This window comes from Ischnura elegans, chromosome 10 (assembly GCF_921293095.1).
Source record: "Ischnura elegans chromosome 10, ioIscEleg1.1, whole genome shotgun sequence".
NCBI lineage: Eukaryota > Metazoa > Arthropoda > Insecta > Odonata > Coenagrionidae > Ischnura > Ischnura elegans.
The window spans coordinates 40,323,561-40,336,987 of NC_060255.1; the positions used below are offsets into that span (position 1 = coordinate 40,323,561).

Genomic DNA, 13,427 nt, shown 5'->3' on the forward strand with positions numbered 1-13,427 from the left:
AATCCATTTAGAATTTCACTAGCAGGAACATACATAAATACGCCGTCCATATTTGTCAAGAAATCAAAAACGTACAAAAGAAAGATAAAAAGTCACCCGACGCAAACGATATATCCCGGAGGAATGGTATTCTAAAGTGACTGATACAGGTATAAAAAGAACAATCAGTGGCTGATTACACGATAACCTTTTTTTTTCAAATCGTAATTTACAATGTCTTATGGACACAGTCACCTGATTTTAATTTACACTGTATTGTTAAAACAAATCACAAATTTTCCATTCCACAGCGATGCACTCAATGAAAGATCACTTACGGAATAAAAAACGAAATTCCAAACTTTCCGCTTGCGAATATTAATTGGCGAAATGCCTCAAATTATCAGCAAAACTATATAGTTCCTAGCACACACTCGGTATCAGGATACGATGAAAAGATGCTCTCGGAACAAATACGGGCGCCTTCACTACTCCACGCAGCAAACAAGTTGGTGCAGGTCCGGGGAAAATTCCAATGGTCTCCACGAGGGTTCACAAAGGTATGACGAAAATCTTAGCGTCACTAGGATGCCACCACCACCCCCATCTCTCTCTCCCCCACTTTCAAACTCAACTTATGCCTTCCTCACCCCACGGACGCCGTCTCCCTCCCCGGCCAATCCTTTCGCCTGAGTACAGGAAATACCCCTAAACCAACGAATCCATGCCATAGCTCGTTCTCATCTCCCCCTACCCTGTGCCTTATTGGCCCTAACGCACGGTGCGGGTGGGGGCGGGCACATATATTTCTCCACAGTCACTCTACGAAGACACATACCAAGGAAAAACCTGTGTGAGTTTTAGCCAATCGTATCATTTAAAATGCAGGACGAACGCTGGAAAGTTGTTGCTGGCGTTATGGATAAACCAAATGAGGTGAGTTAACTTTAATATTCATGATTTTATTTATGGCATTCATTTTACATAATTATTAAATCGTGATTTTATCTGTGGTATTTATTTTGCATAGTTATTCATTCATGATTTTATGTGTGGTTTTTATTTTAAAAGTGCTGGTGTATATTTTATTTGCTCATAGTTGTTATCGTTTACCTCCTTTTTCAGGTAGAAATCTTAACTCCATATTGCGACCGTTTGTCGGGAGATAAAAAAACAGCGCACAGAAAAAAGCCGAGGTTAACCCTTTCGCTAAGGCGAAAAAGGGCGAGAACACCTCCACCCACATCCGAAAATGTAAGCATTCGAATTGTTTATTTATTACATCTCATGCACTACTGTTCATTTTATTAGGAAGTTTGCTAATTGGTAAATGCTATTTATCTTTATAGGTGAAAGTTATTAACCTGGAATCCGATGAATCCGATTGTGAAGAAAATGTCCTGCGCAAGGAAAGGGGATCTTCACCCCAAGAAAAAACTTTTCCGCCATCATTTTGGTCTCCAAAACGACTAACCGAAGAATTCAGTCGGCATCGAGACGACAGCCTTTCCGCTCCACAGACTCCGGATTCGCCCGAAAATGTAAGTATTCGAATTGTTTATTTATTACATCTCATGCACTACTGTTCATTTTATTAGGAAGTGTGCTAATTGGTAAATGCTATTTATCTTTATAGGTGAAAGTTATTAACCTGGAATCCGATGAATCCGATTGTGAAGAAAATGTCCTGCGCAAGGAAAGGGGATCTTCACCCCAAGAAAAAACTTTTCCGCCATCATTTTGGTCTCCAAAACGACTAACCGAAGAATTCAGCCGGCATCGAGACGACAGCCTTTCCGCTCCACAGACTCCGGATTCGCAGGCGTCTACTGTTGTAATTGACTGGGAGAATGAAGTGTATGATACTAAAAGTGACAAAGTGAATGATAACAGTGAAAACAATAAACATGTGGATTCGCGCGTCAGCGACGAAAATGCATATTCAGACATTAGTGAATGTACAACATTACCAAGCCTGCCAGAGGAGTGGTGTTATGACGACGACATATGGGATGATGTTATGGCAAACTTTGTGTGTACCTGTGACAGTTGTATTAATAGAGTGTACTGTGCTATGATTGGAGAAATTCCAGACTATTTAAATATTTAAAAAATTTGATCCAATCCATTGTTCTGATTTTACCGCATATAATTTATGCCTTATTTTGTATTTCCTTATTTCTTAAATAAATACTCAGTGCATTGTTTTACTTTATGAATTTTTTTCTTTCGAGATGCATGAATTACATTTCCTTCCTCCCGTGTAGTGCCGCACTCATTCTCACAGTGACAGTGCATATTTTTTAAATTCATGATATTATCAAATGATCGATTGATAGTAATTGGTACTGTTCTTCATTTAATTCTACCACCCAGCATTGACTTTTGAATTTTTATTTCAAACGGTATTGACCTTTCCTTGAACGCGTAGGCGGTAGGGAGGACGCATGCCTCGGATATCGGAGAAAGAGGGTTACTCATACTGGGCAGGGGCTGACTTGGTTTCGCAAATGTCTCGGATATTGGGTTTGGGGGAAGCCAGTCTTCAAATCTCCGTATGCTCAATGCTAGGGGGAGGAGGACAGAAATATTATTCAAGGCCAGGACTCCACACAGGTTAAGGTAAATCAAACATCGTCTTTCTTGACATATGCACTCGCCCATGCCTCGCCATAGAAAAGGAATCGGCCCTAAAGAAAAGGGGCGGGGGTGAATATCTCCCACGAAAAACCCAAGTCATTAACAGTGGTGGCTGTCCGCGGAGGCTCGGGCTGGGCTGTGACCACCTCGGTCACCCTAACGACGGGGGCGGGAGAAGCCATCACGGCTTGAAGGGGACACCCTTCCTCAGACGGAAACTCAGGCCCAAGTAACCCCACGTACAGAGGGGGTGGGGGAATGGAGGGAGAGGGTGGGGGAAACTCAGGCCCAAGTAACCCCAACGTCAGAGGGGGTGGGGGAAGGGAGGGGAGGGGAGGGGGGGAAATCTGGCTCAAGTGACCCCCCTACTACTATCCTACTAAACAGATTCTTAGAGATGATGATATGAAATGTATAAATCACCTTTTTACTGTGGCAGAGTAGAGCATGTGAGGATGATTAAAGAAATAGTCCGCATAACATAGAGACATAAGATGTCGTTCTTTCTCAGGACTATCAGGGATAGTAATAAATATGCCATCAATGTAATGTAAATCTACGTAATACACTGAGATCTCTAGTGTGTTTGGCAGGGGATATCAATTACCAGCATGCAAGGGGGATCAATTCCCACATGCACACTACGCGGACAGAAAAATTTCACGCGTACTAACAAAATTTACTTCCACATCTATGCAAAGGCAAAACTTGCCAAGACCTCATGAAGGCAATCTGGTAATAAAGCTAGAACACACAAAACATAGTGTTTGAAATGCTAACAAACTTCAGAAACATGCATTAAGGAATACATAAGTTAGTTGCTCAATAATATTTGTAAGTCTCATGCTGCATGCAAGTATTTATAAGTTGCATGCTGCATTCATAAGTTGCATGCTGCATGTTGGTGATTTGTCACCCCCTGCCAAACACCCTAGAGGTGGCTCGCAGGGTATTATGTAGATGTAGATGTAGTTGGCTTCACTACAATTCAACTAACCTATTTGAAAGTTCTAACGCTGCCGTTATAGTCTCTTATTGACCGTGCAAAATCGACATTCTGAATCTATCTGTAATTAATCGCTACACTCGCTAGGTCGACCAAATAAATATATATTTTTCCTTTGTGTGGTTTGGGTCTTTGTTTTCCTTTTAGTTATTTTTTACTGAATTTCCCTTGAATCATCGCCGTATTTTTTCTCCAACCATCAATAACCTCCGTCTTGATTATCTTCTATTTGGGAACCGCGGATATTTTATTTTGAGCCGACTGCATAATATCCTTCTTCGGAGAGTTTATAACCCTCGTTTCCCCGTCTAGTTGTCATTTCGTGAAGTCATCGTGATGTTGACGGTAGACGCGGATATAGACCCTCTGCCGTGCCCGTAAGCTGCGCGATGATTCACCCGACCGGTTTTTGCTCTTCCGGCGGCGACATATAAATCACTCGCAGTAATGAGAACAGTCGGCGAGACTTGCGAATACTACGTCACCATATCATGTGTCCCTGAGAAAGAGCACTTATTATTGATCTTGGTGACATAAGATGTATGCCATCCGTTGGGTTGTGTGATAAGACGTCCGCGAGAAAAATAAAAGTTCTAAGAGGACTTATGATCTCATAACCGATTTTATTTTGTCTTTTTTTAGCTACGAATTACTCGTTGGAAACTAACGTTATCGTCTTGACATTTTAAAATTGTGCTGTTAGCATTTGCCTGTATTCCAAATATAAAGAAAAATATAAAAGAATAGAAAATAATAGGGTAGTTTCCTTCATCGAAGAAAACGGAAGGCATTGATTGCGATTCGTTACCCACCATTAGTGTATTCATAATATACAAATTATTTCGTTTTAGAAATACCGGTTTAGACGAATGGCAATGGTCAATTTATATCCTCATTTGAAAAAGGCCAGATTGGCGCCCACGCAATGCCACTCCACGTGACGTCACAGGGACCTAGTTTCTACACGAGAGGATAGGAGTTATACATCGTCTGAGATTACCAATGCATGCATGAGGCACAGAGGTCAGGGAAACATGTCTTAATAATCACTTATTAAAACTGGCTAAGGTCGGAAAGTTTTCTTCGTTTGGTAAGGTATTAATAATCCTTATTTGAGCCAAGCGCTACCAGCCAGCAGGATACTCTGCTACCTGCTAGCACCCTGCGTCGTATCAGCGCTCCAAGCCTCGCCCCAAGGTCACCTCACTTGCGGCAGCGGGAACCAGAACGACGTCACGCGGAGATTTCCCGGCATTCATGCTTACCCGTCGCGTTTTCGCGCGCTTGAAATTTTTCACTTTTCATTTAATCGCGAAAAATAGATATCACAATTTAAAAATCTAAAAGCGTGGAATACGTACTCCAGGAGAAATAATATTTCGATTTAGGCAATAAAAAAATAATAGGAAACCACCCTATAATGATAGAAAAGAAAATGTTTCTCACTCTCTCTCCTATCTTGAGAAATTTGGGATGCTTCCGATCGAAAATCACAAAAAACTATCCCCCATAAGCTTCATCTTTTCATTTATTGCGTTTATTTGTTCTGTATAAATAAATGTGTTTGTGTGCCAACTCTTGGGTAAGAAGAAGTTTCATTTACAAAGAAAAAATGCGGAACAGAGAGATTTAAGATGACGTTCTGTCCTAGTACTATCAGGGATGGTAACAGATGTGCCTTTGATGTAATTGGTCGCTGTACTCGCTGGGTCGACCAAATGCATGTATTAATTTTTTCCTCTTCTCTAGTTTGGGTTTGTTGGTCCTTGTTTTGTGTTTTCGGCATCTAACTAGTTGTATGCAACTGCATGGATATTTACTTAATAAATAATTGCATATATTTCGCAATGTTGGTACCAACTTGTACGGATGAAAGCATGACCGGTGAGAGCTCACTCCGCATCCTGGAATGTGCATATGTAATGGATTTTTTCAATGACAACGAATGGAATCTGGAAACATAGTATTCCGAATTATATGGGATGCCATTAGCCGTGAGTTGAGTTTTTCGATGCTGGCTTGCTACAAAACTTCATTTTAATCATCAGTTCCTGTATTACACACTTATAATGGGTATTACCAGGGTATGTAACGACCCACAAATAAAATATGTCGTTGACGATGAGGAAGAAGGTATGTGTAGTCACCAATCACTGAAACTTTGAAAATAAACTTTGCATTTCTCTATTCATTCTTCTTTCCCGTAACCCTTATCAAATGAGAGAAATCCTAAAGTACTGGATACTTAGTATTTTTCGCACTTTTTAAATCGCAATTTTTGTCACCTTACAACCATTTAAAGATATAAAAGATGTTAACCCGTCTCTTTGGCATTGGAACGAAGGTGAATGGGAAAAGAGGAAAGTTATGAGTTCTTTTATCGCACGTGTCATGATTATTAATTTTTTTGCAGACAGTTATTAGCTCCTACTGTGAAATAGCCGGAGCGAAACTTTTACCGCACCTCCAATACACTACAAAACATATAGGCACCTCAAAATTAGGCTCGTTTTGCTAAGCTGAATTTACACCAAATTTTAAGCAAATTTGGGAAGCTTAACATTGTGGAAAGGAAAAGGAGATGAAATTCATCGAATGTTAGTATTGACCGAAAGAGCAACGGGATATAAGATTCCAGAACTTAACGAAATTAAGAATATTCGCGTAATATAAGCCCATTGGCTTAATGTTTCCTGGTTTTACTGACAAGATTCTCAGGGAATTGATTCTTCCTTTTGGATCATTTACAAAGTGCTAACTGAGACATATTTGTAACTACGGTAAAATAAGATTAATTATGCATAAATTCATAATTAATATCACTTTTGAGTGTCTATTTTTCTAACTTGAAGTATATCTTTCTGGTTGATATATCCAAGTCACAGTAATTATTAAGTATTTCGGCAATATGTTAAAGGTTATTCTCTTTTAATTCGACCAAAAAATGCCAAAACAAGAAGCATTAATTAAATATCACATCTAAAGGGTTCCTAAATGCATAAATTACCATGAAATCTTTGCATAAGTTCAGGGAGAAGAGTGGAAAAGATGCATAGGTCGTTCTTGGCGGCATTTTTGCTGTTTTTACGCTATTACCGCATTAGGAGTGAATAAAGGCATCACTTTTGACGAAGAACAGGTATTCACTATCGCATTCGCTCGCCAATACGTCACTCAATGCTAATTATGTTTTCCGCGACTCGATTTGTCTGGGAAAATATGTGTATTTCTCCGGAAGCTCGCCTTCACTGAGAAAGAATTGTCGGCCAAGGCCTCTTATGTGTATCCAGTTCCCTCCAGGACTTACTGTGATGTTGAATTTCTGAATGGTCGCTACGATTGGCAGAGTACACGGATGTCGATGTTCCTAAATATTTGCTCAGGAAAAAGTTACGCACAAAAACGGTTTCTGTGGAAGTCTGGTCTTGAGAGGCGCTTTTTCCGAGAATGCAGGAGGCTGTTCTCAGAATACCGATTGAACATCTTGTTTACTCTTTTTTATAGGGACCCATTCTCTAATCTGATGTCTTCCTGTGAATTAAAGCTGCAAAAGTTAGCTGGTGACGTAGTATTTTCTTTCAGAGGAACAAATTACTCACAGGAAGCATACTACTATAATTTACTCCCAGTTTTACTTAGATTGAAGGCTGTAGGCTCCTCACCAAGGTTGGGGCTAGCTTCAACACACTGTATGGCCATTAAAATTCGTTTTTATTTTAAGTAACTCATATTATTTCGTCGAAAATCGTGAATGTGGCGAAAAATACCTTGCATCAATGTGAGACAGAAATTTGAAAAAAAAAAATGCCCGCATGTTTTTAACCTCTTCTATCACATCCCGCTTATAACTGTGTACCTACCGTTATATTGCAATTATTTTTATCTTTTTAGGTCCTTTCGTTTTGGGAGCAATTAAAAAGCTAAAATTGTTCACGATTTTTTATGTATTAAGGAATTCAGACTAGAGCATATCCAGGGCGCAAAATTATTTTGAATGTTTTTACCTGAGTCGTAAATTTTTTAAGAAATTCTTAGAGATAGAGCTGGTTAACCTTGATGGTATACACGCCTGCTTATTGCTTTATTTCGTCAGCTTTAATGTATCTCCGACGGGCTGGACCCTTAGTTCGTCAGCCATATTGAACTTAGCTGTTGTTGGTATTGTTAGTAGACATGATATAAGTTGGTTATGATAACGTTATAAGTTATGGCAACCGATTTAGCCTAGTTATTTCTATCACGCGGGGGGCGTATTTTTGGGTTCCGTAAAAAGAATATTAGGAAAGTGCGACGACAAAGTGAGAGAAATTAGCTACTTTTCCCTCGTAAGAACCAACTTAGAATACGCTGCCAGTGTTTGGGACCCTCATGAAAAAGGCTTAATAACAGAGTTAGAACGCGTGCAAAGAAGAGCTGCCAGGTATGTGAAAGGTCGTTACGATAGTCTTGTTAGTGTAACTGACCTCATAGATAAACTCGGATGGGAATCTCTGTCAGGCCATAGATTGAAAAGTAGACTAAACCTTTTAGATAAATTCAAGAGCAGTGTCTTTTCTAACGAAGTTAGCCATATATCACGGACGCCAACATACTACGGAAGATCAGATCATATAAATAAAATAAGAGGGATAGATTGTAGAACAGACAGATTCAGAATGTCATTTTTTCCACGATCAATGAGAGATTATAACGGCAGGGATGGTCATCATAGATAGATTGCATGACTTGTAGTGTAGCCAACTAACCTATGTAAAACTTATTGCATGTTTATTAACTTTATTATTATTTCTAACAGCATATAGTAGTATAATTTGTTAATATACGTGACGTTTTTTGGACGGTGTGGTGTGCATGTGGGAGTCCAATGCATGCTACATGCTTGTGATTGATCACCCCCTGCCAAACACCCAAAAGGTGCCTCGCAGGGTATTATGTAGATGTAGATTATTTAGATATGTTTAACGTACTACTCGTCTGGCCTTTTAAGGAGACTATAATGTCGACGAATGAAGCGAATAAGTGGCCAGTGGTATTTTTTTATTCTAAAGCAATTTTATTATCTTCTTGCGTGGAATAAACTCGTCTTAGGCACTAAATCTGGTCAGAAACGTTGAAAGTGCTTATTCCGAAGATTATACTGCTTTTTGAAACGAGTTTCTACGTACAATATTAAGCGAGTTGCAGTTAGTTTCAGCACTACGAGTCGGATCTGGCAGAAATGTTAAAAAATAAATCAATAAATGTTAACATATCGGTATACTAATAAGGTACCTGTAGATACGTAGACCCCAAGTGTCCTAAGTAATCGTTTCATTACAGTTTGAACGTCATTTACTTAAGTATTGATGTTGGTAATCCGTCTCGGCATGGAGCTCTCTACATGTTGCTATGCCAGAAGTCATTCGTTATGAGCATACTAAAGAAAAAATTACATCTTATTTTATGTGAATCATTTATTTCTGCGATAAAGCTGCTGCGTAATTAAAATGATCTTGTATCATTTTTGTTTCCACATTAGGACCGAACAATATACCCACTGGAACTAAATGGTCGATATGCACGATTTTCTTCTTGCATGTCCTAACCGTCCTAACTTAAAATCTGCATAATACCCAGTGAGCCATCTCTAAGGCGTTTGGAATGGGGGTTCCGCTCTTCTCAAAAGTAATGACAGAAGTTTATGATGCATATCAGTTTGTGCCTAAGTAGTATCGCAGGTAGCGAGATGAATGTTGCATGCTGGGTGAGAGCAAACTAGCTAAATAATTACCCTTTGCAATACCTCGATTCAAAAATTCAATACAATTCAAAACGTACTTTAGTGTATTTCCTCCTCGCTCGCCGCCTTAGTATTGGCAGTTTTGTATGTTTCAATCAGAAAAATACTCTAATCTTGGATATTTTTAACCAGCAATATCATCATTGCTCAGTGAAATTATTATAAATCCATGGTACAACGTTTCTTTCAGTTGAATTTGCAGCGTAAAATCAACGCAGTGCCTCATTTGCTTTCACTGGCCCGGACCAAGGTCTCGCTCCGTATCCAGACTTCCGAGCGCCGTATTTGTGCCAAAATTTGTTCCAGGCATATTCAAGAGAATTTGGTCAGTCATAATGAATGTGCTCATTGTGATGATTGCGCTCGTCTTTGAATCGAGATTCTGCGGTTGATAGTAAGAAAGTTAGACATAGCATGAGCTTAGTGGATTGTGTGACACGGCTACTTTACTGCTAATGACCCGCATTAACAAGCTGTATTGCAAGAATTATACTGAGGCTACCTTAATAATTTTAAACTTTTTATTACCTAAAAAATAAGGTATATCCTTTGATTCAACGTTCAATGGATCTTGAGAAAATTATAAAACTAAATGGTCGATAAGTACGCATCTCTTTTAGTACGTTTTAATTTTATATCTACATCTACATAATACTTACCCTGTGTGCAACCTCTAGAATGTTTGTCAGGGGGTCCTTGGTCTAGAGGGGCTAGGTGAGAGCAAACACTTGCTAACTAATTATCTCGTGGAATACCGAGGTACAGAAATTCAACGGTTCAATGCAGTTCAAAACGTCCTTACGCATATTCTTTCTTCGCCCACCAGCTTAGTAGGTATTGGCAGTTTTATATTTATTAATCTGAAAAATACTCTGCTATAAATTATTTTTAACCAGTAACATCATCATTGTCCAGTGAAATGATCATAAGTCCTCAGTATAACGTTTCGTTTCTGTTGCCTTTGCAGCGCTAAAGCAACGGAGTGCTTCCTCCGCTTTCACCGGCCCAGACCAAGGTCTCGCTCTGTACGCAGACTTCCGAGCGCCGTAATCTTGCTAAAATTTGTTCCAGGCATGTTCAATCAAATTTGTTCAGTGAATATTAATTTACTCATTGCGAGGATTGCGCTCGTATTTGAATCGAGATTATACGGCAAATATTAAGAAAGTTGGACATAGTGTGAGCTTAACACGGCTAATTAATATCCCGAATTAACTATAGTTATATTGCAAGAATGAAACTAAGACTGCTCAAATAATTTCGCACTTTTCACTACCTAAAAAATGAGGTATCTCCCTTGATTCTACGTTCACTACGTCTTGAGTAAATTCATTAGTAGTGTATCTATTGCAGCAATTTCCCGATTCTCCCATTTGTTAAAGTAAAATAGGGTGTTTTTGGCGCACTTCACTCTCCCTATACGTCATTGAGGCGACCTTCACCGAGTTTTGGCTCAGCAGATTCCCCACACCCTCCCTCATCTTGACCTTCAACAGCCCTTTTCCGAACGATTTGCTTCTCTTCTTGTGCTCGGAAAATTCAGCTTTTTGGAGTCCGTGACCTTGAGAAAGCGAAAGTGATGAAAAGGGCCCAAAGAGTTGTGGTTTTGCGGTGAAATTAGTTACAGATTTTACCGCAGCTCGGTTCCCGCTATAGGCTAGTTTTTGGCGCTGACTCCGCGAGAAGATTTGGCGCGTGAAACAAATTGGAAAATGAGGAGACAGCGTGTACTTTCGTCTCCTAGAATAGGCGGAACTGATATATATGATCGTAACTCTTAATTTTTCGACTTTATCAATGGAAATTGATAATTTTTAATTATTTATTGATGTATTACCAGTGCATATATACGAAAACCTGTCATTTTCTATTGTCCTTCACCTTAAATTAAGTCAATTAAATAAAATATTTATTTCCAATTCTACCAATATACAAAGATACCAGCACTGTAACGATATCTTTTTTCTTATCAACGGGAATTTTCGCATTAAAATAAGTTTCATAAATTCAAGTCCATTACAGAAAATATTCATTTCCATTTCTACAAATACAGTTGCACTGTAATAATTAATTTTTTTTATTTGGATAAATCATCGTATTACAGACAAAAAGTTCCAATTTAGGCCTTTTCTTCATTTTTTTAGCCCGTTATATTGGTCAGCCAGTACCTAGCAATATTAGTAACTTTACATATACTCAAAATAATATTTCTAAGATATCCTCTCCTCCACATGGTCAATGGTCTGATATTCATGCAAGAAACTAGCAAAACTTGACTTAATACATAACTTGGCTTGGTGCATATTTGATTCAGAAGAAAAGCGTCCAGTGTTAAATATGCAAAACTGCAAATCAAATCTATGAAATCAGGCCAGTGAGCATCAGTCAAATATGAGGAAAGTATTGATCCGTATATCTGTCAAGCGTGTTCATGAGGAAAACCTTATGGGGACAATTTCATGGACAGATTAGACTTCAGGAGAAATAGTTCATAAATGAAAGTACAACAGTAAGAGGTTTAAATATTTTTTGCTCGTTCACCAACCCTCTTTGCTGCAATTTGCTGTCTGTAGAAGTACACTGAATGGACAGAGTACCAAATGATGAGTAGTGATTTTCCAGGGTTTCAAACTTCCAGGAAAGAATTTTTTAGGGTTACAGTCCTCAATGAAAGTTCAGCTGGATACCAACCATGAAGTCATTTACAAAGAATACACATTATTTATCACCAATAGTGAGGTAAATTGCACCATAAACTTCAGCCTCTCTGCATCTTGGGTGAGTCCACTCCTACCTACTGGTCAGTCACTAGCCCCTAAAATATTCCAGCACTGGCTTGATAATGCTTACTGTTTTACAAGCATGTTGATGCTAAAATAACTGACCTCTTCAGGGCCAATGGATTCCAGACCTTTTTGCATCAATTTATATCCTCACGGTACTGAAGGGGAATATGAATTATGTAACAAATTGTTGAGCAATGTTCAGTAATCTGTCACCCCTTAAAAACTCTCTGACAAGGGAAAGGAAATATTGGCTATTTAATCATCAAGACATGAGTAACCCCAAAACGATTTTCAAGTCATTCATGGTCAGCGAAAGTAAAAACAATTTTCCAGTAATGGCTTTGTATCTCAAGAGTGTCCCAAGCTAAATTGTTGATAATGCCTTCACCGTAAGTCATCCCCTTGGCGTAGAGGCTTGCAAGGAGTCTCAGGCACCAAAGTAGGATTCCCAATAACTATATAATTATTAATTTCATCCTCTGGGCGTTTCCAATCAAAAATGAAGTCTATGGTCAAAGATATAGTTCACACTAGGGTTGAAACAAACTAATGCCAGGGATATTAAAACCACACAGTAAAAAGATTTTTGCAATCAGAAATTATGGTTTCCCTCAAAAAGAAGGTATGTCACTAGATGTTTTAATATTTAATTTTTTTAATTTAATTGAATATGCAGCCAGTCTGTTAGACTTTTGAATTACATATATACACAGATCAGTTGTGAGTCTTTACTCCTTCCCTGAACTATGATGACCAAACTCTTTCACGACAATTTGATCCAGATTTTTTGCTCTTTGACCCACAGGATGGCATAAAAAGATAAGTAATGGCTTAGAAGAGGACATTTAAAATCAACTTGTGAACATAGCTGCTGGCACCAGCCAATACCACGAAAGCCTACTACTCAAAGATTTGTGACATTCTAATACCAAGATACCAACTTAGCCCATCTCCAGAACTTGTAAGTCCTCCTCCCCTTCAAAGCCATGGTGAGTCCAATTTTCCCATAAATTTATTTCTCTGTACATGCCAGTGCCCAAAAATCGCTGACTACGATGAATGACCTGATGATGCGACCTGCAATGGCTGCAAAAGCTCGTGTGATAAAGCACAATACGCAGCTGCTGCCGAAAGCCGTCGTAAACCAGCCTCTGTATTCATTAAAATATCAAAAATCCATCAGCAAAACTCATATTTTTGCTAATTATTATTACCTGTTGGGTTATACAAACATCAG

General features: G+C 38.8%; 1 protein-coding gene across 1 annotated transcript; it reads left to right on the forward strand.

The window, feature by feature from the left end:
• Positions 1-861: 861 nt before the first annotated feature.
• LOC124166425 lies at positions 862-2,224 on the forward strand. Its single transcript, XM_046543956.1, has 4 exons — positions 862-915; positions 1,051-1,233; positions 1,329-1,520; positions 1,616-2,224. The coding sequence occupies exons 1-4, from the start codon at positions 862-864 to the stop codon at positions 2,087-2,089; spliced, it is 903 nt and encodes a 300-aa protein (XP_046399912.1). The 3' UTR covers positions 2,090-2,224.
• The last annotated feature ends 11,203 nt before the right edge of the window (positions 2,225-13,427 follow it).

Coding starts and splice junctions, on each gene's coding strand:
- LOC124166425 (XM_046543956.1), top strand. CDS start 862: ATGCAGGACGAACGCTGGAAAGTTGTTGCTGGCGTTATGGATAAACCA. Junction 916..1,050: donor TTATGGATAAACCAAATGAG/GTGAGTTAACTT, acceptor TTATTTTAAAAG/TGCTGGTGTATATTTTATTT. Junction 1,521..1,615: donor CTCCGGATTCGCCCGAAAAT/GTAAGTATTCGA, acceptor TTATCTTTATAG/GTGAAAGTTATTAACCTGGA.